The 27354-nt window shown below is 40.3% G+C and overlaps 1 protein-coding gene across 5 annotated transcripts in view; it reads right to left on the bottom strand.

Annotated features, from left to right (window-relative positions):
- CTNND1 (catenin delta 1) overlaps nucleotides 1–27354 on the bottom strand; it is a 78213-nt gene that overhangs the window by 6468 nt on the left and 44391 nt on the right. For 4 of the 5 annotated variants that reach the window (XM_070931343.1, XM_070931351.1, XM_070931365.1 and 1 more), the window contains exons 7-17: nucleotides 19207–19670; nucleotides 18933–19116; nucleotides 17906–18023; nucleotides 16038–16191; nucleotides 15647–15664; nucleotides 14062–14130; nucleotides 12249–12376; nucleotides 8100–8250; nucleotides 6824–7016; nucleotides 3626–3740; nucleotides 2487–2571 (exon numbers count right to left, since the gene is read on the bottom strand). In XM_070931343.1, coding sequence (XP_070787444.1) covers nucleotides 2487–2571; nucleotides 3626–3740; nucleotides 6824–7016; nucleotides 8100–8250; nucleotides 12249–12376; nucleotides 14062–14130; nucleotides 15647–15664; nucleotides 16038–16191; nucleotides 17906–18023; nucleotides 18933–19116; nucleotides 19207–19670 — 1679 coding nt within the window. The remainder of the gene's footprint in view (nucleotides 1–2486; nucleotides 2572–3625; nucleotides 3741–6823; nucleotides 7017–8099; nucleotides 8251–12248; nucleotides 12377–14061; nucleotides 14131–15646; nucleotides 15665–16037; nucleotides 16192–17905; nucleotides 18024–18932; nucleotides 19117–19206; nucleotides 19671–27354) is intronic. The other variant, XM_070931356.1, reaches the window with a different exon arrangement.

Raw genomic sequence — 27354 nt, 5'->3', positions numbered from 1 at the left:
AGGGCCTCCGGGGGTGGGGGGATGGGGGTGGGGAAGGCCATTTTCACCCTCCCCAGGCTTCCTAGAAAGGCTCTGGGGAGGGCGAAAAATGGGCCTACCAGGCTCACCGGGCCATCACATGCAAAAAGTGGGGGAAACGCAGGGGGGGGGTCGCGCACACATGCACGGGGGCAGGGTGCGTAGAATTATGGGTGTGGGCACGCATGCACGCGACCCCCCCCCACGCTCCCCCATTTTTGGCACGCGATGGCAAAAAGGTTAGCCATCACTGATCTAGGTCATCTAACTACTGATGTGCAGAATTGTTGTATTAAAAAAAATCAGGTACTGTGCCGGTAAATGCCCTCAGCTTACAGCTGGTCACGAGGTGATCTACAGTTTGACGTGGGACCCTGCAGTCACACTGAAGGGAGGATACTAGGCCCCATTTATACAGAATCCTGGAAGATGCCATGTGAGGTGCAAATCTTATTCAGGCTTGTCCACTGCTGACATGGTAATTCAAAGTCTGGCACCTTTTTTCTGGGGTCATTTATATGTCTTCCTATGACTGGGCATCAGTGACCCATTTGGCTTTCCATTGGGAATTGAAGTTAAAGTTGATGGGCAGATGTTGTGCCAATGGGAGCTTCCTGAATTTGAACCTTCCTGCTGATAAATGAGGAAGGTCGGCATCCACCAGTTGTTATTCATAATTTTGCTGCATTCTCTTATTTACCTTTAAGGTAAATTATGTTATCTGCATATAATTTTCCACAATCCCCTTTTCATCATATTAAAAATGCCCATCTACCATTAGAGGGCAGTGCTCTTTGATGATGATTCTCAGTTTTATCTGGCTTTTCTGTCCCGTTTGGAATATAAACGACTGTTCTGTTTGCGATATAAACTATCTTGATTTTTTTTTTTAAAAAAAAAAACCATTTGTTCCATAGATATATAATTTGTATTTTGACCAATGAAGCTTTTACCTCAACTCTTTTAAAAAAAAAACTACCCAATATATAATTTAAAAGCATTAATCAAGAAAGTGTAACTTCCTAGAAGGGTGAAATATTAAGTTTATCTGGGAGAGGACATCTAAAGGAATTTCCCCACATTTTTAAATATTAAAGCTGAAATATAAATGCACATTGTAAGAACCCATGTACAGCACTCACAAACTGTTTCTATCCTCTTTAGGAACCTAAATTATCTGTTTAGTTTGATAGATTACAGACTGGACAAAAGGCTCAGGTGATTGGATTACACAGCACTGACAACAATCTTCTTCCTTCAAGCCGTCTAATCTTATTCTTTTAAAATCCACTGGCTGCTACGGGCTCCAGAAAAACCCATTGATAGTATAGAACTTAATGGGCTTTAAACAGCAATGTTCACCATGGCTCTAGCAGGGGAGCAAAGAGGAAGAGCCTTACAGGAAGTCTTCGACTTATGACCACAACTGAGCCCAAAATTTCTGTTGCTAAGTAAACCAGTTGTTACGTGACTTTTGCCCCATTTTACGACCTTTCTTGCCACAGTTGTTAAATGCAGTCATTAAGTTAATAATACATGTATGTATTAAGTGAAATTGGCTTCCCCATTGACTTTGCTTGACAGAAGTTCGCAAAAGTAGATCACATGACCCTGGGACACTGCAACCATGCCAGTTGCCAAGGGTCCAAATTTTGATCACATGACTGTGGGGATGCTGCAATAGTCCTAAGGGGAGGAAAATGGACACAAGTCATTTTTCTGTGCCATTTTAACTTTGAACAGTCGCTAAATAAATGGTTGTAAATCAAAAACTACCTGTACTTCCTAGAATCTCTTCCATCAAACGAGGGAGGCTGAATGCACACAGACACAGCTTATGCAAAAAGCTGAATTGTTCCAACACACTGATCACAATTGTTCTTTCTATCAGCACAATGAAGTGTTACTTTTGGTGCTGCTCTTCAGGTAAAATGCATCCAAGAGTAGCACTTTTCCTGTCAGTTAAATGTGTGTTCATGTCCACTTGATTTGGCTACTTTTGTGCCCAGATATTTAGAACTAATAAGAGTCTTCATGTGAAAAAGGAACCAAATGCCCATACTTCACACTCTGTTTAAAAGATACAGAATCAGAATTGACTCTCTAGTATAAAATGCCATGAAATCCTCATTAATACTATTGGAACAGTTCTGTGAGGCCCATAAAACCATGACTACATTACAGGAATAATGCTTTAGAAAAGAGCGGCTGTACTCCAGAGTTTGTGTTGATAGCACAACACAGACTGGGGCTCAAGAAATCTTAGGTGAGTGTCCGATTCTCTTAGCCTCGGAGAGACTTTGATCTGATTAAGTGCAGCGCTACCAATTAATGTACATTAAGCTGAAATAAAGATGGAGTGTGACACATTTTATTTATTGCCACTGTATGGAAACCTCCAAGGACATCCAAAGCCAGACTTCTTAGTACACTTAATACCTGCGAGAATAACACACTTCAGCATTTACCTTTTTGATTTTTATCAATGAGGGGCAAGGTGCTATCATCAAAGGAGTTGCCACCCTGGCTTCTAGAGGTGTTATTCAAATTTACCTGTAGAAAAATAGTGGAACTGTTCAATACATTTATAATGAAAAACTATTGTTTTATTCTGTCCTTGGCTTGATCTGCTGCCAACCAGTTAAACATATAAATCCAGCGGGCATGCTAAAGTAGGGCTGTCCAACCTTGGTAATTTTTAAGACTTGTGGACTTCAACTCCCAGAATTCCCCAGCCAGACACCCTGCCTGGGGAATTCTGACAGTTGAAGTTCACAAGTCTTAAATTGCCAAGGTTGGACACCCATGCTGTAGAGTGAAAGTAAAAGCACAAAAGCAAGCTTTGGCCAATGATGGATGCAACTATGTTCTGCAAATTACATTTTCAACTGATGGCATGAATACAACACTTTTCACCTTCCTTATTTGGAGGAGTGCAATCATAATCATCATATGAGATTGGACTGGAAAAATCTAGGGTCCAAGCCCCATTCAGTAATGACCCTTAAGGAATCTCAATCTAACCACTTCACAGAAATTACCTTGAGGGCAAGAGATAGATAGGAACATACTGTAGATACTGCCTAAGATAGGACAGAACAATAATAAGTGTCTTGAACTGGGTTCGAGCTATTACACATCTTACATAGCATATGATAAAAAAAGGAATCCCTGCAGATTTTATTCCACTAGTCGTTGTCAATTATAGGTGGCAGTGTTCATCTCCATTTCAAGGTCATTGAGCCAGCACTCAAGACATTTCTACATTCATGTGGCCAGCATGACATCACAGAGCGCTGTTACTTTTCCATCAAAGTACTACCTATTTATCTACTCACATTTGCATGCTTTCAAACTGCTAGGTTAGTAGGAACTGAGGCAAGGATAGGAGCTCACCCCATCGCATGGCCCTTGGGTCTCGAACCTGGGCTGCTGGGCTTTCCAGCCAACAAGCCCAGCATCTTAACTAGTGAACTGCCCATAGCATATGAAAGCTATATATAAATAAATGTTTGTGAATAAAACCAACTTGGCCCACAGAAGTATTTTCAGAGTCGAGATCCCCATTTCTCAATCTTTCCACAACCCCATTTCAGCCCCCAGATACCTGGAAGTCAGATTTCTTCCAACCTTCCTTCTCTAAGGGTTTCCGCAATTCTTTGTACCCCCATATGGTCTGCAGCACCAGAGCAGCAGCTCTGACTTCTCTTTCTGATCGGTTCCTAGTGAGAAAAAAAGCAAAAATGTATTATAAAAATCTAAAATAAGCAAAGGATTCGAGTGCACCCACAAATGCTCGAGACAGTTGCTCCCCACAAGGAGACCACAAGACAGTTGTTTCCGGGAAGTTTTGAGAACTAGACGACAAGGGAATAGTCAACCACATAGAGTGCCTTTCAAAGGGCACCGAGTACTTCCTTCACTTGTGGTAATTCTTGTTAACTGTTTTACAGTTGTTGGGAAGCTTTGGACTGACCAATATTATAGCACTGGGTGAGTTTCCTTCAATCCTTAGCAAAATAAGTTTTAAATTCAAGCATAAGGACTTTTAAAAATGGGGTGGGGAGGAATAAACAGCAAAGGTGTGATTAAATTTTGATTTTAGAAAGTTACAAATGGACTAAAGGTCCCCATAAATTTGAAATAAGAGTTTGGAATTAATTATGAAGAATCCTTTCCATGGGAAATGCTTTTGTTCTGAATTCTTTAAAAAAACATAAAATAAGAGTTTAAAAATTGGACATTAGAGAGAACCAGGAGCTAAAGATTACAATTAAAGGAAAAGAACACTCAAACTTGACCTACAAATACAGAATGAAGCAAAATATTTCACCATTGGACATTTTATTGTAAGCCAGCCAGGCTGTTTTTATAGTGAGGTGGTAGCATATAAATTTAATAAATAAATAAATAATAGGATATTTTTGAACAAGGGACCCCGGAGTTATTTTTAAGAATATGTGCCTCTAGAGACAGATGGAATTCAGAGATGCTATGGAGGAGGAATAAGTGTTATCTGACATGATTAAGATTGAATTAAAAGTGGATTTTAAAAATGACAGGCTATAAAAATGACATGGAAAAAGATGTTACCATATGTTACACAAGGAATTATGTCTTAATAATCAAAAGGGATATACAACTAACAAACCAAGAGACCTGGGTAATTTTCTTATATTGGTTTTTACAAGAGATGAAAGTTTTGAAGAATTTTGTGAAAAAGGGATAAAGAAAACATGGAAAGAAGTCAAGTTCTAGGACATCATTTGAAAGGATTAAAGATCAAGAATAATAAAAGTAAAAGGACGGACTAAAAGTTGGTTTATTTGATCAAGGTTAAAATTGTTATAGCATCTCTGGTAACCCTTAATGGACTTTTGCTGACATTGGGACTGAAATGATGAAGCTTTAAGGATTTATTTTATGAAAAGGTGATAAGTTATTAAATTTATGCATATTTATTATCATGAAGGGAGAAGCTATTTCTTTTTTTTTTATTGAAAAAGTTTTTCAAATACAATTTTTCCCCCTTTTTCCCCCCCTCCCCTCCCCCCGTGGCTTCTTCAAGGTACAACCCAAATTCATAACAGATTATATAATACTTTACCATCCCCTTGCTCCATCCCCCATATACTGACCCTTTCTTTCTAATAATGTTATTATATCCCCCTTATACTATACATTTCGGAATAACATTCTACTATAACATTATATAATAACTCCTAATTTAGCACAGTAATATTATTATATCCCCCAATTTATCAATTTCTACTCATGGTCTACTCTTTTACTCCTCCCCCATACATATATCTCTTAAATCAAATCTCTTTTTTGTATATTAATATAACATTTCAAAGCGACCTTCCACTATAAAACTATATAATAAATCCTAATTTAACATATATTCAACTCATAGTCTGCCCATTTCCTCCACCCCCATAGATATATCTCTTAACTCAAATCTTTTACATATATTCATATCTAAACATAATATCCCTTTTCTTCAACTAAACAATCAATAAGCTAACCTATCTCCACCCACATTCCTACAGAACTACCATACATAATAATTCTTGATCTCTTTATTCTTCTGCCCACGCCACTAAGAAGTATTCCCTTATATAAATAAAATCCTCAAATGACTTTAAGCTTGTAATCCATACAATATCTTCTGTAGTGTCTTTCAGCTGGATTGTTGACTCCATCACCCATATTAGGGTAACATCACATCCTAATTCCAACAGTATGTTCGGTATCTTCAATTACCATCCGCCCCCATCAACAATAGATGACTTGATATATAAAAAACAACCACCCGAGTGACTTTATATTTGTATTCCATATAGTGTCTATAGTAGTGTCTTTCATCTAAATTATTAATTCCAACACCGTAATAGGGTAACAACCAGATCTTCTGCGTGCCCCAATCCCATAACTCTCTTGCCTTGTAGCTCAACATAAACGTAATACATTTATCAAAGAATCCAAAATAGATAATTCCAATCCATTCAGTTTAAGGCCCTTTTCACATCCCAAAAGTACAGCACTGCAGAGGTCTGTCACTGTCCTCAGGATAATATAAATCAATACTTTGCCTCAGCTATCTTGTCATATATTCAATCATCTCTTAGATAACTGGCATTACACTGTTGTTTAGTTTAAAAATTTTTGTTTTTGTAAGACCTGCTTCTTCTTTTCTTGACTTTTTGTGGGTTAGATCTCCATCCTGATTTCCTTTCTATAAATTGTGTATCAACTATTTAGTTTTCATGCTGATCTATAACTTGATCTTGTTGGTTTTGCTTTTGTGGCTTAAGTCTCCATTCTGGTTTCTTTTCTTTAAGTTGTATGTCAACTGATTGATTTCTATGCTGGTCTGTAACTTGATGAATCATCACATTAGAATCCAAAGCCGCCTCTCTTGTATTTATAAATAGTCCAGCTATAACCTCTGAAGGAGAATCCAGAAGCTGCTCATCTACAAAGTCCTCTGTAACTTGTTGTTTTTCCATTACTTCCATCTCTTTCTGCTTATCCTGAATTTCTATCTCTTGTTGATTTTGCTTTTCAAGGGAGAAGTTATTTCTTTATAGATTTCTTTTTCTTGACCATATTGTTATTTTTCTTTTCCATTTTTCTATTTCTTTTCTATTTTTTTCTTTTTTTAAAGTTTTTATTAGTTTTTATTACCATAATTTTAAATACAATAACTCTTAACATTTAAAAAAAATCTAAAAGACAGACTTTCACAAAGAGAAGTGGAAGCCTCCTTTGCTTCTCCCCCTTGCCCAAAATACCCCCTTACCCTGATTTGTTGATGAGCACCAGTTTCTCAATGCCTTGTGTCTCCCGCAGTTTCTTGGCTGCTTCCAGATTGTCAGCGATGACTTCATTGATAGTATTCAGCACAGAGACCACTGTGTCTTCAGAGAGGTTCTTTGCCTGTGTCTGCTGTCCTCCTGGAAGATTTTTCACCAAACTGGGAATGGCATGTTTACCTATGAGTGGGATTACATCAGAGCCACAATGAGGAGAAAGAAACATTAAAAGCGGCTGGATAGAAATGCCATCAGCATCTCCATCCTGCAAACCGTATGCAAGAATTTCCTGGAAGTTCACAAGTGAAATATTGGAAGGACTGCAGATGGTAATACAACATAATCAGGATAATGACATACAATGATAGGAGAAACAGATGGCAGCCAAGACTTAAATTACACAACAGGAAAGGAGACAAGAAACAAAATATATAATTGCATGTGAATTCATTATAATTAATGAAACTGTTAAACACAGCATATAGAAGAAACTGCTGTTCTAACACTGAAAAGATACAGAAAATGGAAGGCATTGCACTCCAGAGGGAATGGACCATAAAAAGGTTCCTCCTCCATAATACAAACTACTTTTTTGTGTTTCAGAAAAATGATACATATATCATGATTTGTAGTTTCCCAAAAAGCTACAGTGCTTTTAGTCTGAAACAGCATAGAGCAGGTAAAAGTGTCAAACCCCCTTTTCCAAAAGCTATTTTTGGGGTGAGGTAGGAACGGGCCTCAAAACTCTGAAGTATATCAAGCAAAGGTACTATTTAATTCAGTGTGATTTTTGGCCAGGGATCAGATTCCAGCAATCTTCCAGATATTTCTCTACTACAAATTCCAGCACCCACCGCCCCATTAAACTTCAGCAATATCTGGGAGGGCCACTAATTCCCCTCCCTTGCTTTCAACTTCACAAAATTCCAGTGATAATGATAAACAAGTTCCTTCTCTTTAAAGGACACACTATCCTAAATGAGGTAAAGAAACTCCGCACTACAAAGACTGGCGGGGGCAGGTCGGGGGGTGGGGTGTCTCCTGGGGGCTGGGGTGGAGAGGAGGAAATGCAAGCTTTATACTGGCCCTGCCTTGCCATCCATTTTCTGATGCTGATTGGGAAGTAGTGCAAAACCTTTGATTTGGCAGCTGGTGTTCTGGTATGTCTGAATAAGAATACTTTATGACTGTTAGTGGAATTTTTCCTTAAATGATGCATCCCCCTGCAGAAGAGAGCTTCTCCTCCTTTTCTTTCCCCCTTACCAATCAGCTCCTTGTTACGGGAATCCACTGCCAGGTTGCGCAGGGCTCCGGATGCTGCTTTCACCACACGCTCGCTGTCGTAGGTCAGATGGTCCGCAATGGCGGAGAGACCTTTCTCCTGGCGCAGTGCAGAGCGGATATATCTCCCATACTGTAAGGAAGAACAGCAACACTCAGCTCAGAATATGAGCTACAATAAATGCAACTAGCTGCTGACATCATTCAAACTGCTTTCCAACCCTTGGGCCCATTGTCTGGAATTAAAGAGTTCAGCCACGGATTCCAGATAAACTGCTCATGGCCAGCAAGTTTTTGCCACCAATGCTGACTTCATTATTCTTCACTATTCTATATTAGAAACTCATCATTATCCGAGGCCAGAATCCACACATGCAACATCTTTAATCTCCGACTGAACTCTCATTTGAAGAGATTTGAATGGTAAGTTTCTGCAGCTGTGAAAATAGCAGGGTTAATTTCTAACGTCTTCCAGGCTACTCCTCTTAAAATTGGATCAGCTACTCCAGAGAACAAAATTGCATATGTGCTGTCCAAATTTGGGAAAGGGGGTTAACCACAAGAATGCTCACTGGATATTCTGCAAGTCAGAATCTTTAATCTACAGACTATTTTACAAGTCAATATGCAATTGCATGCATCCCACCAACTTGGAGGCACATGCAAGGCAGAGACATACATTCAGAATGCCACATCAGATAACCTTTTATACTTAAAAGATACGGTACACGAAAGAAGAATAAGAACAAAATGTGTACGGGTGATGGGAGAAGACAATTGGCTCATTTCTCTGTTCCCTCTTAATTTGTCCATAGTTGCTTTTCTTCCAAACAGACAGGGAATTCTGTTCCCATTGATTCCTTAAGCAGGAGGCTTTCAAGTTGGGCTTTAAATTTTGACCATAATTTCCCACAAAACTCAGGAATTTTAGAGAAACTACAAGCACAAATGTTGGACTAGGTTTAGCCTCCTTCTGCCAGACAATTCTTTGGATTAAATGGTGAGAGAGAAACTGACCATTAACTACAGCCAAATCTTTAATCCCATTGAGTGAATCTTGGTAGAGTATAGGAAGTTGTTCTGTCCCCCTTCCTCACACAGGCAAACGTAATACCAAGCACGCCTGCCAATATTTTATTAGGTAAACAGATTAGAATTCCTGGCAGACTAAGGTTTTGGCAGCAAACTGCCGAATGCCTGCCAAGACCATTTTCACTTCCATAAAGCAGAAGAGGATTTATCTTCAGTCCGTTCAGGAGCAACAAATTATCCACGAGACAAGAGTTTAGTCAATGTTCAGTCCAAAATATATCCAAGCCGAATTTCAGAGATCACGATGTGACTTTCACGGGTTTAACTTTGTCCGTTACAAAGCCTGAAGAGCAATCCCACCCATTTTTATTCCTGGTGGGGCGTGGCTCCATGACTCAGCTCAATCTCTGGCCCTCCCACGCCTCTTCCATTGCTGCACACACGTCTCCCTCCGACGCTGCCTGGGATCAAGCCAGGATTCATCATTCTCGCTCCCTATCAATTGGTGCTCCGATATGCCTTCCTCCTGGCACATCCCAGGCTGTTCCTCCTGGCCTTCGGATGGAACCTGAGGCATTGCCAGAAAGGAGGGTCCTGGAGAGGGAGGCCTTGTCAGTTCCTCCCCATCACCTTCTGAGTCCTCTTCCTCTGTTAGGACAGGCTCGGGAGTCGGGGTCACAACAGAAGTAGTCTATTATTCTTATTCTTAATTGCACAGTCGGCCAGATGTTCAGATTGGGTTTAGATTTTTGTCTACCTAGCGAGTCCTTAACAAGGATCTGGGAGAGGCAAATCTGGATGTTTGATGGTGCTACAGATATCGTCGCAGTTTGTTGTTATGTTGGCCACACAGTCAGCCAGATGTTTAGACTGGATTTGGCATTTTTGTCTACCTATCGAGTCCTTCTCAAAGTGATAGGCAAATATGGTTTGATGGTGTTGACAGTATTGTTGATGATGATTTTTGTCAATGCTGATGGTTTTCAAGTGGTGCTCCAAATAGCTTGGAATTACATCCGAAGTGCCTATTATTATTGGTACTTTCTTCTTCTACAGTCATTCTATTTCTCTTTGCAGCTCTTTATATTTTATGATTTTTCTCCAGTTCTTTCTCTTAATACATCTACCTCCTGTTTTCTACCATTTCTACTTGTTACTACTGTACTACATATTTGTACTTTCGTAGTACAGAAATATTTGTAATGTACTTCAGTACTTGAGTACTTCTAAACATTTATTCAGAAAGGAAAGGAACAATGGTGGCACTAGCAAACCTTTATAGCATTGTTGGTGGAAGAGTGTTTTAACTTTTGCTTTGTTTTCTTAGGAATGGAGCCACATCGATAGAAAGGTACAAAATGAGCAGCATACCTGTGTCTCCAAACACCTCAGGGGGGAGAGAATAGCACTTTTTTTTTTTACTTTAAACTGAAAGGCAAATTTATTGGAACCAGCCAACCTGATCTTAAAATTCTTGCAATGTTTATACTACAAGGTCAAGTCAATATGCTGGCTGAAAATAAATATAAAGCTGGCTTAGTCACTGCTGCACCCAATGATTAAGTCATGTCTGTTTCTGACTTTGATAGATCAGTCAGCTTGATTGATTTTACACAGTTGTCTCACAGATCTATGGCTCTGTTTAATACTTTTGGAATGCATGGTTGCGTTTTGGCTTACAGGTAGTCCTCGGCTTACAACAATTGGGACCAGAAATTCCATCACTAAGTGATGCGGTTGTTTGGTGAATCACATACAATTTTACCACCTTTTTCTGCTGCAGTTGTTAAGTGAATCACACGGTCGTTACGTGGATCCAGCTTCATCTATTGACTTCTGCTTGTTGGAAGCCAGCTGGGAAGATCGCAAATAGTGATCCCATGACCCTGGCATGCCGCAACTCTTGAAATACATGCCAATTACCCAAACTATGACCACATGACCGCAGGGACTCTGCAAGAGTTGTTAAGTGTGAGGGCTGGTCGTTAAATAAACAGTTCTAAGTTGAGGACTACCTGTAAATATAAAGCTGGGTTGCATCACATCAACTATTACTCTTACATATACTGGACTAAGATGTGACTGTTTCTGACTTTGGTAAATCAGACACTTGGATTGATTGCAATTAGCATCTATCAAACAGCATCTATGGGCTTAGTTTAATGTGACTTTGGGAAAGCATAGCCTGCTTGCAGTTGTTTTGATTTATGTAGTTTTGTGCCCTTCCCAAACGTCTAACCAATCCATACAGTTCAGGGGTGGGTTCTAAATTTTTTTACTACCGGTTCTGTGGGCGTAGCTTGATGGTCATGTGACAATTCTTTAGGATTTAGCAGAGGTACTGGTCTACCAGGCTTTTAACTGTTTGCTGCTGTACCGGTCTACCCATTTATTTTTGCAGGCACTGGTCTACTCATGTATTTTTGCAGGCACTGGTCTACTCATGTATTTTTGCAGGCACTGGTCTACTCATGTATTTTTGCAGGCACTGGTCTACTCATTATTTTTGCAGGCATTGGTCTACTCATTTGTTTTGGGAGGTACCGGTCTACCACCAAACTGCCTTTTACCAGTGATCAGCTGTAGGGTGGCCCTTTGAAGCCCAGCGGCAAGAGTTTAAACAATTTTTCCTTATAGCCCATCAGCTGGGACTCAGGAGGCAGCAATAGATTGGGGGTGGGGCCAAATAAAAGGTAATAATAACGCAGGGGACAGAACCGGTTCGGTGACGTCATATCGTCACTGCTACCGGCTCGGCGGAACCGGGAGGAACCCACCACTGATACAGTTGTGCTGAAAAAGCTTCAACATACGATGAAGTAGCAAACAAGCTATGGCTATTTTGGAAGTCTACAAACTTGAGGGTTGGTTGTCATTAATCTCTACAGTTGTTTGTTTGTTTCTGGCTTGATGTGATTTACGACTTAGCTCTTTAAGATAGGAGACCACAGTTTTCTATATATAAGTCAATATAGAACATTCTTGACTTAAAGATTTGCAAACCCAGCCAACATTTGCTATCTTAATGTAATACTTTCATTGGACTTAAGGGACAATATTTATCTTACAGCACTACTTCTCTTTTATGTGGTTACTCACCGTCCAGCGACCAGCACATAGATTTTGCAGGGCTCCTGCTGAGGCTTCTATGATAGCTGCAGTTTTGCTCTCCTTTAACAATGAAATATAAATGCGGACAATTTCTGGCTGGAAGAGGAGTTCATAGCCTAGCAGAGGAAAGAGAACCAATTTACACATAAATCTGGTCAAACTGTATGCCTCCCATGTCTTCCCTGGAGGCATCTATTAAGAGAACCTTATTGATCACAGCATTTTCCAACCAGCCTTCTGGTATCAACACTTGCTCTTTCAAATTTAGAAAAAGAAAGGGTGTGGGTGTGGGTGTCTTCTTGGCCGTTGTTTCTGCAACTTTTCATGTGTTGCTTCCTCATGTGTACTTTGTTTCTGTTAATGATGTGGGGAGTTCTGCTGAGAGGCAGCAGAGAACTCTTTTAAATGAATAAGCACACAAGAGAAAGGAGGACTCTGATAAATGGAACCCAATTCAGGATGCTTTTTAGTATTTAGTCCACTTCCATTTTCCAGCAGAGAATATGACACCATTATAACCATTTTTCTCAAGGTTCCCCACCATGTTTACACATTGCTGTGGAAGTCAAGGTTGAACTGTTCCTTAGGATGCTGCACATGTAAGAACACTTTGCACATATATATAATTGTGCGTGCGCGCATGCGCACGCGCGCACACACACACACACACACACTTGTCTTCAGGCTGCTGCAAGACTGGTGCTAGCTGATGCCCAGTCCATCAAGGTGGACAAGTAGGCTGGTGTACAACCTTCATTCAGTCCTGCTACTTTTGGGGCAGTTCAAACTGGTACTGCAACTTGCTCCTCTGCATTCCAACTCTTTGGAGCCCATGCAGATCTCTCAGCTGCAACCTCTTGCTGGCAGATGACTGCAGGGACTGCTTTTGGACAGCTAAGAGAGAACATTGGTTTTCACCTACTCTTCCTTCTTTAACATTCCTGGCTCCCACGAGGAAGCCAATGGAAAGCCACTGTTCTTCTAGAAGAAGTCAGAGTATTAAAACTAAAAGGAAGCAGATTCCTCAGTACGGTAGATAGGAAGATGTTTTAAGCCCCGTCTTCTAGTCTCAATAGGTGAAATTAGCCCTTTCCTATTAAGGGCCATTTCCTGTGACTAAGAATATTTGTGCTCTGTTTTATTCCCAGATTTAGCAATGGTTACAGAAATAAGGCCACTGCCTTTTCAAGTGCTTTGGTCAGCCTACAGTTGGATCATTTCCTGCCACACCTGTGAGTCACACCTTTGTTAGATTTGAGGTTATTACAGTTGGAGGAAAAATTGTATTTTCACTCAAACCTCCAATAAAACATTTCTCAGCAGTATATGAGTTACCACCTTTGCCTTCCTAAAGCAAAACATGTAAGGACTAATGCCTGCAACAAAATCCATATAGGAAAACAGTTAAAGAAGAACAATCACAGTTCTCCCAAGGAAAGGAGGAAGTTGAAGAAAAAAAAATACTCTAGAAATATAGGAAGCTGTATCACAACGTAACTGTCATCACAACATAACTCCCCATCAAATTCAACAAATCTTCCAGACATGCTTGAATTAAAAGAATTCCCAGACAATATTGCTATAAATGCTACAGCATGCATTTTTGAGATATGAGTTTGGACAGGGCTGATCTAACTCAATACTGCCTATTTTGACCGGCAATAGTTCATCAGATTCTGGACAAAGAGCTTTTATCATCAACTGGTGCCTTATCTTAGGAAGGATCAAATTCACCTTGTGCAAACAAAGTATGTTTGGTTTCGTTGAGCTACTGTTCTTCCAGCAGCAAAATAAGCCATACCTTTTGCAGGCGTTTGTCTTTTGGGGAAGTCAACTATATCAGTAGAAGGATCCTCTGTCTGCTTTTTACCTTGGGGGAAAAAAAAAGAAATATAACAAAAAGAAATCCTAAAATATAGACCCCACTCAATGCCTATAGTATAGCCAGACACAAGAAATACAGTTCCAAACTTTGATTTCTTTTGCTTTAAGGAAAAATGCACAAATAAAGGAGAGATTCACACCTACTAAACTATAATTAGGATACAGAAAAAAGATCTGCCTTCACAGGAGCCAGGCTAATGAACTGCCTATTTCTGCACCATCTGTTACAACTGTCAGTAACTCTCCCCCAAAAAAGTGTCTCCTAGTGTTTTGATCACACACATTTAACTGGAGATGTCAAGACTGCATTTGAAACTCCATGCATAGCAAGCATCTGAATATGATCCTTTTCCATTTAATTTAAATTTTCACGTTCAAATATGCTCTTAACACTAGCCGTTTAATATGCTGGGTAAAATCAGAGTCCCCAGACATGTGGACTTCCAACTTTCAGAAGTCTCATTGATGACCAAACTGGCTAGGAAACTCTAGAAACTGACGTCCACATTATCAGGGGGCAGTTAGATGTAAAAGGCTGTAGTAAGCCACCATGAGCCATCCGTTTCTTAGTAAGATGCATGAAACCAGCCAATAATTTGCAAACTATAGTTTATAGCTTGATTTGCAATGGCCATCTGTGGCTTATTGAACAAATTATAGTGAAGCATGATGTGCAAATCCAAATTTACTTCTTTCATATTAACTTACAGTCAAAATTAGAATCAATGTACTCTCCCATTAGGGACTAGATGCTCCCAGGCTCCAATTCAGAAAATGAATTCTCTACTTTCTCATATTTATTTGGGTTCAAAACATGCTAGCATGCCAAGTTACTGCATTTATCCAAAAGGCATCTTAAATCATTCTACTCAATTTACTAAAATTGAGAAAAATGAAGTTGACTAGACTAGATGATACTCCTCCAGTTAGCCTAAAATTTGTTCAAAATCTCAATTTGTTTAAGTTAACTTTACATTTATCTTCAAGGATCGGGAATGTTGCAAAGACTGCAATAGCAGAAACACTTGTATGAAGGTAGCATGGAGAAAAAAAATCAAGTAATACAAATTAATCCACATCTAAAGTGGTTCTTGAGTAGTTTTCATGGGTAGTGTTCTCTTCTATAAAGCAGAGGCTCCACAGGTTATCTGTATGCAACCCGAGAATTCACTCAGAACTCAGTAGCCAGGTATATTCTGTTATTGTCATCAATGTTTATTTCCAAGCCCATTTCCTGAAACCACAATTTAAGTGGCTTTCATGCTGACTTCACTTGATTCATCATTATCCTATTTCTTTCGGGTGGCCTGATGGCTCTCCCCAAACACAGCGCAAGCAAAAGAACAGAAAGAGAGCATCCTCTCAGCACGAGACAAGCAAGGAGCCTCACAACATTCAACGCCGCCCTTGCTTATGCTTCTGATTGGGTTCAATCACACTAAGGAGGAAAAATTGTGTATCACACAAACAGGCATGCCAAAAAATCAAAAAGCCCAACTCACCTCTAGCGAACCACTCATCTTTTGTAGCGCAGAGAAGGACAGGGAAGAAGGGAGGCAAGAGAGAAGAGATGCCAGCAGGATCACAGCCATTTTGGGGGGGAAATATAAAGCAAAGAGAAGGGGAAATAGGCCACAAATTAATTGAGGAACCATCCATCACCTGAGCTGAATTACCAAACAAAATTGCTACGTGTTACAGTCCTTAGGCCTTATGAGATAAAGAGCAGGACAGCCAGAAAGTGAACCCAAGATGCTTCTATGGAAAGCAGTAGCTTGTCTTATGAAGCCAAGGATTAGAAGCACTTAAAAGCCAACATCCTCTCCCTTCTAGTTCTACCCTCCCTCTTCTCCAATTACTTAGCACAGGAGCAGGTACTCAAAAGTTACATACCTTTGCCTTTTTTGGCACCAAAGCAACTGGCTGCATGGGGGCCAGTGTTGTTGGCAGCATTGATGGGGGCTTCTTGATAGCGCTCGGCATGTGGGATTTCACGATGTACCTGATAGGATAAGTTCCTCAGTAGGCAGACACAGTTCTCCACAAGCTGGGGAAGACAGTTCCTCACGTGAGACAGGAAAGCCACAGGAGTTCAAACGATTCACAGCATAACCAGATCATTTCAAGTCTTCATTATTAACAGTGATTTTACTCGCTTTCACATTTTTTAAAACTGTTAACTAGGTAGAGTGCCCTCTGGGCAGAAAGCTAAAATTAAAGATTCTTATGAAGAGATACAAAACTGGGTTACTGAAGATTGTGGGAGTGTTTATACGTTCCCTGCTTAAAAGAACACTGTGAAAGGTACAGATCCAGATACGGAGTTGGAAGAAACTCATACACAGAAAGGGAGAGGTGGCAACTCTTTACCAGAAGGGAGAATGTCCTAACAAGAAGAACCAGTCTCATTTGGTCCTTCTGTGCTATTTTCACTCAGGTTTAAGATTAAGGATGGCGCAGTCAGATTCACTAGAGTGAGAGAAAGGAATTATTTCAAGAAGTTTAGATTATGTTATTATAATTTTAATATTTTTAATGCCACCCTTCAAAACAGTTTTCTCAGGTGGGTTACAACAACCTCCTGAATTCCTAATCACAAGCCATGGGATTGGGCTATAGTTATTGTTCTTGACTTTAGAACACTAATATTTGAACTATAGCCAACTTGATTGCCTGCTGTATAATAACTCACTCCTACAAATGGAGGATAGTTTTATTAAGCTGCTCATCCCTCAGGAGTCCTAGGAAGTGGCAGGAAGAATAAGTATTATGCCCTGCTTTGCACATAATGGATTTGGGATAGATAATGGGAAGAAAATATATGCACGCTGAGGGGAAATGATGCTCTAACTTTTGTTTCTAAATCACCCGTCCAAAGATCTTGCTGGTTTTGTTTTTATATCTTTTGGTAAAAGCCTGTCCTATTTAAAATCCAAACAGGGTGTCTTAATTTTGAGGATATGGGAAAACCAGATGGCGTGTGCAACAACATTGTACATCCTAAAGAACAGCAGTGAATACTAGGCTAGCCTCAGAATTTAATAACAGAATTTGAAGGGACCTTGGAGGTCTTCTAGTCCAACCCCTTGCTCAGGCAGGAAACCCTATACCATTTCAGACAAATAGTTGTCCAATCTCTTCTTAAAAACTTCCAGTATTGGAGCATTCACAACTTCTGGAGGCAAGTTGCTCCACTGATTGTTCTGTCAGGAAATTTCTCCTTAGTTCTAAGTTGCTTCTCTCCTTGATTAGTTTCCATCCATTGCTTCTTGTCCTGCCCTCAGGTACTTTGGAGAAAGGCTTGACTCCCTCTTCTTTGTGGCAGCCCCTCAGATATTAGAACACTCCTATCATGTCTCCCCTAGTCCTTCTTTTCATCAAACTGGACATACCCAATTCCAGCAACCGTTCTTTATGTTTTAGCCTCCAGTTTCCTAAACATCTTTGTAGCTCTTCTCTGCACTCTTTCTAGAGTCTCAACATCTTTTGTACATTGTGGTGACCAAAACTGGACGCAGTATTCCAAGAGTGGCCTTATCAAGGCATGAAATGAAAGATGAAATTTAAATATTCTTCTTCAATCACCATAAGATGAAACTTCAGATCTCTCTAATTATATATGATTTCTTTCGTTGCTCAGAAAGTGGTTAAGCCAAGTAGAACTCACAGAAAATGAGGTGGAGGAAAAGCCCAACTGCATATTTTCCACTAAAAACGAGTTGGGGGGGGCAGTTTTGTGTGCTTTTCCCCCTTCTCCTTACCTTGCTGTCTAAATCTTTCTGGCCAATTTCTGCTTGGACAATGTATAAAAGTGCATCCACTAGCCCATCACACTCCCGCAGCTTTCGACGGGCTTCACTCCTCTCCGAGCTCACGTTCCTATAAAAGCAAGAAAATCTTTTAGAAGGACGAGGACACCAGCAGGTTATGGTTTTTAAAATATGTCAGCTTTAAACCAATTTAACCAACTTCTACTCTCAACATTGTGGCTAGCTTCACACAACGCTTTACAACTTTATTTATCCAACCCTGCTGTGCTTGATTTCACAAAGCATGCCAAGCATTAAACTCTGTGTTACAAATCACCAGTTTCACACTAGGTGGTAAGCCAAACAAATCACACTGAAGCTTATCACAATCTGTGAAATCTAATCCACGTGGGAGTTTGGGTGGAGAATTTCAAGGCCCTAGTGTGAACTTCTAAATTCAGCAACAGGAGGATTCTTCAATCTTCCACAATCTTTAACATACCCTCTATCAGACCTTGAGATTTCAGCCAATGCTGCCATCCTCGTCATGACTGAACAAAGTTCAGACACGTGCCATCTGTTTCAACATTGATTTTGCCAATTTTACTTACATTTATTTATTTATAAATTTTATTGGCTGCCCATCTTACCACAGGGTAATTCTATTTTTGGTAAAATTTCTACTGAAACTATTAGCAGCTCCATTCTGCTCATTCTGAAAAGCCCCTCTCTTATTCCCAGTTTTGATTATGTGGACAGCCATCAGGATTTACTGTCCAGAGTTATAAAGCCAACCCAAGGTTACTGCCTATCAGGCAAGCCAGGAAGCACCAAGTCACTGAAGATTCTCTTTTGTGGCCAGTACTGTATCTCTTTCCCGACTGGACTATTCTAAGAAACAACACCTGGCACCAAATGGCCTTTCCCCAAGAGGCAAATCCTCAAGCTCAGCATCACGGGTTGAGTTTTTGCAGTTTGGATGCTGCTCTTCAGAGAACTGTCAAAGAGTCCTTCTAATAACAGCATAGATCCAGCTCACCTAAGGCAGCCAATGGTGTTGGTGAGCACCGATTCCCACTCTATATGGCGGGGCTTGGAGTCTTCGCTGGGTTCTCGTTCCCATCCAGAGCGTGGGATGATAACCTCATCCGTGAGGGCATGTAAGGCATTATCCACAATGGCCATTTTTATTGAGTCATGAGAGGATAGATTCCAGAGTGTCCCTGTGGTGGAGAATATAATGTTATTCAAAAACATATCTGTGTGCCTTACATCTCTAGCCATTCTCTGTGGGCAATGCCAGCAATGGTTACCTGTAATGACTTCGGTGAGGTCCATATCACGTGCCTTTCGGAGCAGGCGCACCAAAGCAGGGACGCCATCGCAATTCTTGATGGCAACCTTGTTGTCCTGGTCTCTGCCATAGGAGATGTTCTTGAGGGCCCCACATGCCCCATAGTGCACCTCTTTCTTGGGATGGTCCAATAGTCCAACGAGTACAGGAATACCCTTTAGCTTGCGCACATCTGTTTTCACCTTGTCATTTCGGAAGCACAAGTGTTGCAGGTAGGCGGCAGCATTGGACTTGACTGCATCCAAGCGGAACCCCAGCATAGCTATCACCTCGGGGAGCTCAGGCTGGCGCCAATTGGCTGGAGGTGGGCCTCCTTTTCGCAGGCTGTCCAGACTGGCTAGGCTGCCTCTATCATGTTGTGCCATTGGGGACCAGTAATACTGGTCTCTAGCCATGTCATCCACAAGCATGTCTTCGTAACTCCTGCAAACAGAAAAGGAAGTAAGCGGCCAGGTAAGCCATCTCTTATCAAGGCTACAGCTACAATGCCACAGAGAAGAGCTCCGTACTAACCTACTAACTCTCTAGTGAGGACACCTTTGCTATCAGAATTAGAAAAGACTTACTCCCTGGCAAGCCTCAGGTACCATCATCTCATCACTAGAGATGAACGGTATTTGAATCCAAAGATGCCTTGGATCTGATGTGGGCACATACGTACAATACCGTTTCCCTGAAAATACAACCTACCCTGAAAGTAAGTCCTAGATTTTTACATGTGCGCCTAATATAAGCCCTGCCCCCAAAATAAGTCCTAATTAAGATCCCGCCCACTCCAGAGTCCATGGGTAAAAATTAAGCTAGGGTAGGGATGGAGGTGGAGCTGCCCTACTACTTACCTTTGGACAGTTGTAGCCAGGCCTCGCACACCCCGACACCTGCCTCACCGGCCCATTTCTTCTACAGTCGGCAAGGCTTTCCTGAAGGCCTCTGTAGCTGATAACAAAGCTCCAAATTGATCCGGAGCTCTGTTATCAGCTGCAGAGGCCTTCAGGAAAGCCTTGCCGGCCGCAGAAGAAAAAGTTCCTGAAGGCCTCTGACAGCGAAAAGGAGGCTGGGGGTGATGCGCGCAAGTGAGGTTAGTCAGTGGGTGACATTCCCTGAAAATAAGACCTGGTGCCTTTTTTGGTGGCAAAAAAAAAAAATAAGACTGGGTCTTATTTTTGGGGAAACACGGTATGTATAAGGTTGATAGCTCCTTTAAAGGACTCCTGCCTCTTCCAGAACGGGCTCAGGAAAATACTAATTGGCATTTAAGAGGTGATAACAGGACACAGTGAACTCAAATTCCTATTTTCCGAAGCCTGCAAGTATGCTGCCTGATATATGCTCTGTAGCACGGGAGGATCTAATGCTAATGGTATGCAAGTATGCTATGCCAGAAAAAGGTATGGTTCCTTTAGAGGGCTGCTGTCAGATACAATGAGGATGATATCCACCCACTAGACGCTGCATTTTTGGATCTGAATAGTGCACACCTCTAGTCATACTAATACCGCTAATCTCATCCAGTCTAAAACTAAGAGCATTCCTAAAAGCAGCATCTCTCATGCTTGGGTCATGTGGCAGCAAAGAAATCCAGCATGACCTTCCCTCCCAATCCTGGCAGAATACAGGAGTGCAGGCAGGTTCCCTTCCAACTGCCTCATTGCCCAGTAAGAGGCAGAGGGAACAGGCCTAGAAGTTAGCTTGACTGTATAAGTAGGTAGCCAAGCTGGGCCTTGGGAAAAAAATTAAAATTTAATCGAATTAGATGTTGTCAACAGAGCAAATGCCGTTCTAATTTGACCACTAGAGGGCAAGTAGATGTCATCTATGCCTAACCACAGACTCTTTCTACCTCATCCGGCCTATTCACCATTGCCCCAATTATACCAAAGCTGTTCACAAAGCCTTCTTGTCAGCCAGGCCTGCGACACTGCAAAGCTTTCTTTGTTGTGCAATCAAGTCAGGTAGGTGAAGTTAGATGACATTTCAAGGACACTGGATCTTTACGTGACACAATCGAAGTGTAAATAATAACGTACCAGAACATTTTAGAGGCACGCCAGCAGACTTTACTTAAGCGCTTTAAAAATGATTAAGTGACTCTCGCTTAAGGTGTCACACCTAGTAGACTGCATGTCTCATTACTTAATATTGGGGAATAAGACAGGGCAACGACGACACTAAGAGAACAGCTGTGCCTTCAGGATAATCAGTGTGTATTTAGTAATTTTCTTCTTTTATCACATCGAATTTAGCTTCTATACTATAATTTATAGAAGGCCTCTGCAGGCTGTAGTATTTAAGGCTTCACTCACCCTGCTTTAGAGGATGATTGCTGAGAAAAAAAACAAACCCCAGGAAATGCCACCGAAATAATGCAGAAATTAGGGTTAAGGTTAGGATGACGAGGGAAGGGAAGAAATTGCAAAATGATGTAATTTTTAAAGAGCTTCAGGGAAAGGGGAAGAGAAAATTCCTTTCATTGTAATGATGGAACAATGATGGCATGTCAATAGATATTTCAGCTTCTTTTTCAGGGAACTCCCCTAAGCAATTTTATGTATTGGTTTCCCAAGGAAGTCGTCTCATTCAGGCTACCATTTACACGAAGGAGCCAAGATTCCACACGAAGCACAATTCAGCAGGTTATGAAAAAAGTTTAAATAGAATTATTAGTATTGACCAAAAAGACCCATTGCAAAAAGAAATGGGACGGTCCCATTTTAATTTTTGAACCGTCACCAAACAAATGATTGTTAAGTTGAGGACTAGTGTAGATCCACAATTTTAAATACTCTTGAGGTTTTTAATTTCTTCAAGTACTGTTGGAAACAAAGCTATGCATGGCAGAGCTGTTCAGATCTTGGCCTTTGGAGAAAGAATTATGTCTTTCAACTGTTATGTTCTTTCCTTTCCAATTGTGAGCATGAAAAGTCAGGCCAACCTCCCTCTTGCTCAAACACAGAAGCTGATCAGCGTACGCTTAGTCCTTGGTGACTTATCGCCATCTGATTACTCTACATTCTTTTAAAATTAGCTAGGAACTGCTACTATGTTAATATGTATGAAGAAAGCCAGGCTGATATATTAGAACAAAAGACTGCCAACTTGATTCTGACTTTTAACAGAATGGACATTTATTTGCCCTGAACAGAAGAGTTATCTAACTTTTTACCCAAGTGACAAAAGGCCATATCAGGTCTATGTCATTTTGTGTTTTGATTCCTCAGGAGAGTCCAGCAATTCCTCAGCTTAGCACCTGTTATCCCTGCCATTTAGGCCCACGCAGGGGCAGCACTAAGGAAATGTAGATAAAGCTGCCTTCACTCACCATCTGCCTTAAGTTCAGAATTCATAAACATTGGATTGGGCTGGGAGGTAGAGTGCCTTTTTTTTTTTTTAACAGGTTGCTCTTTGACATCCTTTGAGCTCAGGAGGAGAGCTGTGTGTTATGCCAGTTGTCTAGAAGAGGACTGGGAAGTCCCTGATCAAACAAAGCAACCTATTTAGCCAGTAGCAGCTGCAACACGAAACTGAATAAAATACCTGCCAATATTTTCGCCCTCAAGTTCTGGATAATGAAACCCTGCAGTCTTGAAACAGTGAAATCTCTACCTCCTACCTAGGGTTGCAAGTAATTCATATCTTCTAGTTAGTTTTCCCATTATAAGACTTTTTATAAAATGTTTTTGGCTCTTCTTTCAGCATTAACAACTTTACTAACATAACGGTGATTAGAACCCTTTTCTGTTTTAACGTGGATATATTTCATTAGAAATATTAAAGTGAATATATTTCATTAGAAATATTAGTTCATTAGTATTATAAGACACTTTTAATAAACTTTCATTAGTTTATTAAAGTTTATAAACTATGAGGAGCTCTTACATAATAGTGGCCTTTCACTATTTTGATTTCTTAAAGAATATCCAAATAACTTTTTAATACTACTTAAGTTATAACATTGAAATAAACATTATTTAAAAAATTATGAAATGATAGCTCACCACAAATGAGTGATAAACCACAATACATAACTGTCTACACCAAAGCCGTACCTCTTAAAAACACAGAAGTACTGTAATAACAAAGCCATCTACACCAATCGCTTATTACACTGCACGTTTTCTTCAGCAATTTTCAGAAAAGTTGCACTTTCTTTGGTAAGACATCCCATGATATTTAGGGAAAATATAAGAGGATTCCAGATGGGTGATGTCATGTGAACTTTTTTTGTAAAACCTGAGTAAGCCAAGGCAACTCAACAATAAATTGTCTGGAATCAGTTTGCCTCTTGAACTTTGGTTGAAAAATGTCCAAGATAAAGTACTTTGTCATAAGATAAGCTAAAGAAAATAAATAACTTTGTTCTACCCTGCTAATTTTTCTTGACAGCACAAGGAACTGCCTCATACTAAGTCAAACCATTGGCCTGCCTAGTTCAAATCAGCTGACTCTGATTTGTAAATGCTCTGTGAGGGGTTCTAAAATATTGCTTCAGATTGGTAACTTTCAAATATGTTCCTGAAATGTTCTCTATCAGCATCTGTGACAACAAAGGATTTTCTAGAAAGTATTACTTGCTTTAAGGCTCATAACAGTAGAAGAGCTTTGTGCCCGTACATGGTTTATTTGGGGCAACAGCAGAATCTAAGAGCCATCACTCACAGCCGGACTAAAGAGAGAACATTCTCTGATATCTTCCCCAGACAAGTCAGCATGAAATGTGACTTGGAGGAAGGGAATTTAAAGACCTCTGAACCAGACTGCAAGTTTCCCAGGTGCCTTGAGAGACAGACAATGACGGTTAACAATTATTTTCCATCTTTCAAACTTGTCCATACAAGATACCCACATAGTTCTGGGTTATTTTTGAAGCCCTGCACCAACACACAAATACACAGTTCTTTGCTTCTCCTAATCTCTTGATCACAGAGTGTAAGCGTATAGTATTCTGCTCCCTGCAACAAATGCAAGCTGAGGAGGGGGGGGGTTGATTTTAAGCCTAGTATAAAGCAAACCACTTGGACCTGGCAGCTGTTCTGGGAAATTATTTCGACGCAATCTTGCCCTCTTCGAGATATGAACAATGTGGGAGCAAGAGGAAATTAAACCTCTCCCATGACTTATTCTCCAATCACATTATCTCCCCAATGTTTTGTGTATTCTTAAGAATTCTGGCAGAATTCTCAAAAGTGGATCTCCAACATTCATGAAAAATTAAAACTAGAGGACACTATACATAAGAGAAATTCTTAAGAGCTCTCTTGTGTAAACTACCAAATCACAATCCTTTTACAGGTTTCTTGCTCAGAACAAATGAGCTAATCAGACGAGTTACGTTCCATAAAGTCAGAAGGGGGAAAAAATGCATACAAGCTTGTACACAGACATACAAAGCTCCAGTCTGGATAATAAGAGAGAAGCCAGAGAGAAAGAGCCAGCTGCAAGAAATACTCAGATTCCAAAGATCGCTGCGATCTTTATCAGTTTGTACACAGCACAGTGGTTTCACAACTGGTGGCTAGAGGTCAAAATCCACATATATAGATTCCATTGGAGCAAATTTTTATACCAACGTCACAGGTAACCAATGACATTTTTCTATTATAATAAAGACTTGCAGGTTGTTTAATCATTGACTCTGGTCAAACCAAAGGGACAGCATCATCAGTATCAGTTCAATAGAGAGTTCATTCCTACCCAGAGTTTTGAGGCATTTTTAATCTGTTGAATTATATCCCGCCTTTTCCAACAAATGAGTACTCAAGGCAGATATCCATAAAATGCAACGTGCATTTTATTAAAAAGCATATGGCAAAAGAAATCCTCCAAAGAGTAAGTCTGAAAAACAGCAAGTTCAAGTGCCTTTAATGAATTGAGACAGAATTGTACCCTAGACTAAGCAAACATATTTCTGCTTGTTTATAAAAAAGTCATCAGAAAAGAGGCCAAAGGAGCACCTTCTTCTATTATGGACTTCCATACTTTGGAAGCACTATCAAAATTGTCAGGGGAAAAGAAAAAGGAAAGCTTGAAATTGAAAGCTTCTTTCAATAAAATCTAAGCTAATTTGCATGAGAGAGCAGTCATTTAGACACTGGCTCCCATAGAACTTTATAGGTCATAACCAGCTATTAAAATTATTGTGATGGAATCACATGCTTTCTATAATGATCCGTAGTTTAGTTGGAGAATTCTCAACCAACAAAAGATCTGAACACTCTTTAGTGAAAACTCAAGCAAAGCAGCTTACAGTTCTCCATGCAAGATGCATTTGAAGATTTCGGGTTATAACACTCACACAATATCTCCAGGAAAAGATACAGACTGTGCACTAGTTGAAGTGCAAAAGTACTTCTCCTGACCACACAATTAAACAGATATTCTTAGCAAAGTCTGAACTAGGATACATTTAAACTGCAATTTGGAACGTCACTGTTTCTACTAAGTACAAGCAATATATTAGATAAAGATTTAATTTGCCAGTGGTTATTTTATCCTACTTTTTTTTTAATTTGGTCAATTTAAGGCAGCAAACATACCTCCTGTCTCCTATTTTCCTCAAAACAACAATAGGGTCTCATCCAACCTATTGCTACCTACAACTTTTCTAAATTTAGATGGAAAGGGAGAGGCACTTAATAGCCAATCAAAATCGTCCAGTGAACTCCAAGCCACCTCTCACAGTAATTGCCTATCACACACTCTGTGCCAGTAGCTAAGATATCTAATAATATCCACCTCCACAGCACCATCTCAAAGAATCTCCTCCCCAAATCGTTTCCAGCAAGCATGTCAGTATTTAAAGCTATAGAGAAGTCCAACAGAGCTACTCATGATTCAATTTGGATACGAGGTGTGTCGATATACATTCATCTAGCTCAGGGATGTCGTCATGGTGGCATCACATGACATATCGGGACCTTTTCCCCCCTTCACTAAACCAGGCATGGGCAGGGCCAGCGCATGACGCATCTGGTCTGCGGGCCACGAGTGACAGCCCTGATTTAGATCATGCTCATGCCATGGCACAAGGGAAAGGAGATGCCAATTCAAATGAAGCAAAGCAAAGGTTAGGATTATTTTCTCATCATCCTATAAAACAAGAAATTTGCCTCTCATAGGTCTAAAATGAAGCCAAACCTTAGTTAGGCAAATATCTTATGCCAATTGCATCCATTCAAGCGTTGGGGAGGGCACCAAAGATCATCACATTGTAAGCATTTTCAAGGTATCAAGGCCACCATGAATCACAAAAGAAATAATTAAGGATGAGTGTTCTCAGCATGCAGCTGAGGTTGGACTAGTTATTTGAAAGGTTACCTTCACAACATTATTTTCAGGCTTTAAAATGCATGGGAATGACAGCCCCCACCCTCCCCCCAGATCATTTCAGCTGTCAACCAATGGAAATGGCTCGTCTTTATTTTGTCAGTATCAAGAAAGCATATGATGATAATAGCAATAATCCTTCTCCTGGACTTTGTCAGAAACCAGCTGCTGCAAGGTCTCTAGGAGCTGGTTATTTTGGGATCTTATCTACTCAATTGAATGGAGAGAGATTCCAGATTCCTTGCAGAGGTCTTTGCTGAATGTAGCTAGTGCTATTCTATCCTTGCCAAGATAGTGATTGGGAAATTCAGGACAGTCTTTGCTACTGTAATTGCTTCACAGCTGCATATGTTCTTTGGCAACAGCTTTAATGACTGATGCCAACCTTCAGTTAAAGAAAGGAAGAGCATGAAGTTTCTCTGCAGAAAATCAGGGCTAAAATTGTGATGTGATTTGGGATATCTATGATTAGGATGAACCACCTAAGTGTATAAAGAAAGTCAGCTGAGGAAAACTGCAAATTCAGACCAGGGTTATAAGAACAAGAGGAAAGGAGAGGATAAGCTTTTTCACCCTTCTCTGGTTCCCCAATTTGTACCCTGAGTTTCCAGAGCTGTTCATTGCCATTTTAACCCCAAAGACTATTGAGCCACAAAGGTTCATCCTCTCCTCACTTTGAGCACAAAGAAAGAAAAACTGTCAATAACACAGGAAAATTTAAACTCTCAGAGACGTCTCTGTTTTGCTGCTTCCTCCTCTCCAGCTCTGAAAAGAAAGGAATTAA

Source organism: Pituophis catenifer, unplaced genomic scaffold (genome assembly GCF_029215685.1).
Source record: "Pituophis catenifer annectens isolate HBS135680 unplaced genomic scaffold, rPitCat1.0.hap2 SCAF_1, whole genome shotgun sequence".
Lineage (NCBI taxonomy): Eukaryota > Metazoa > Chordata > Lepidosauria > Squamata > Colubridae > Pituophis > Pituophis catenifer.
This window is presented reverse-complemented; position numbering and strand designations above follow the sequence as displayed.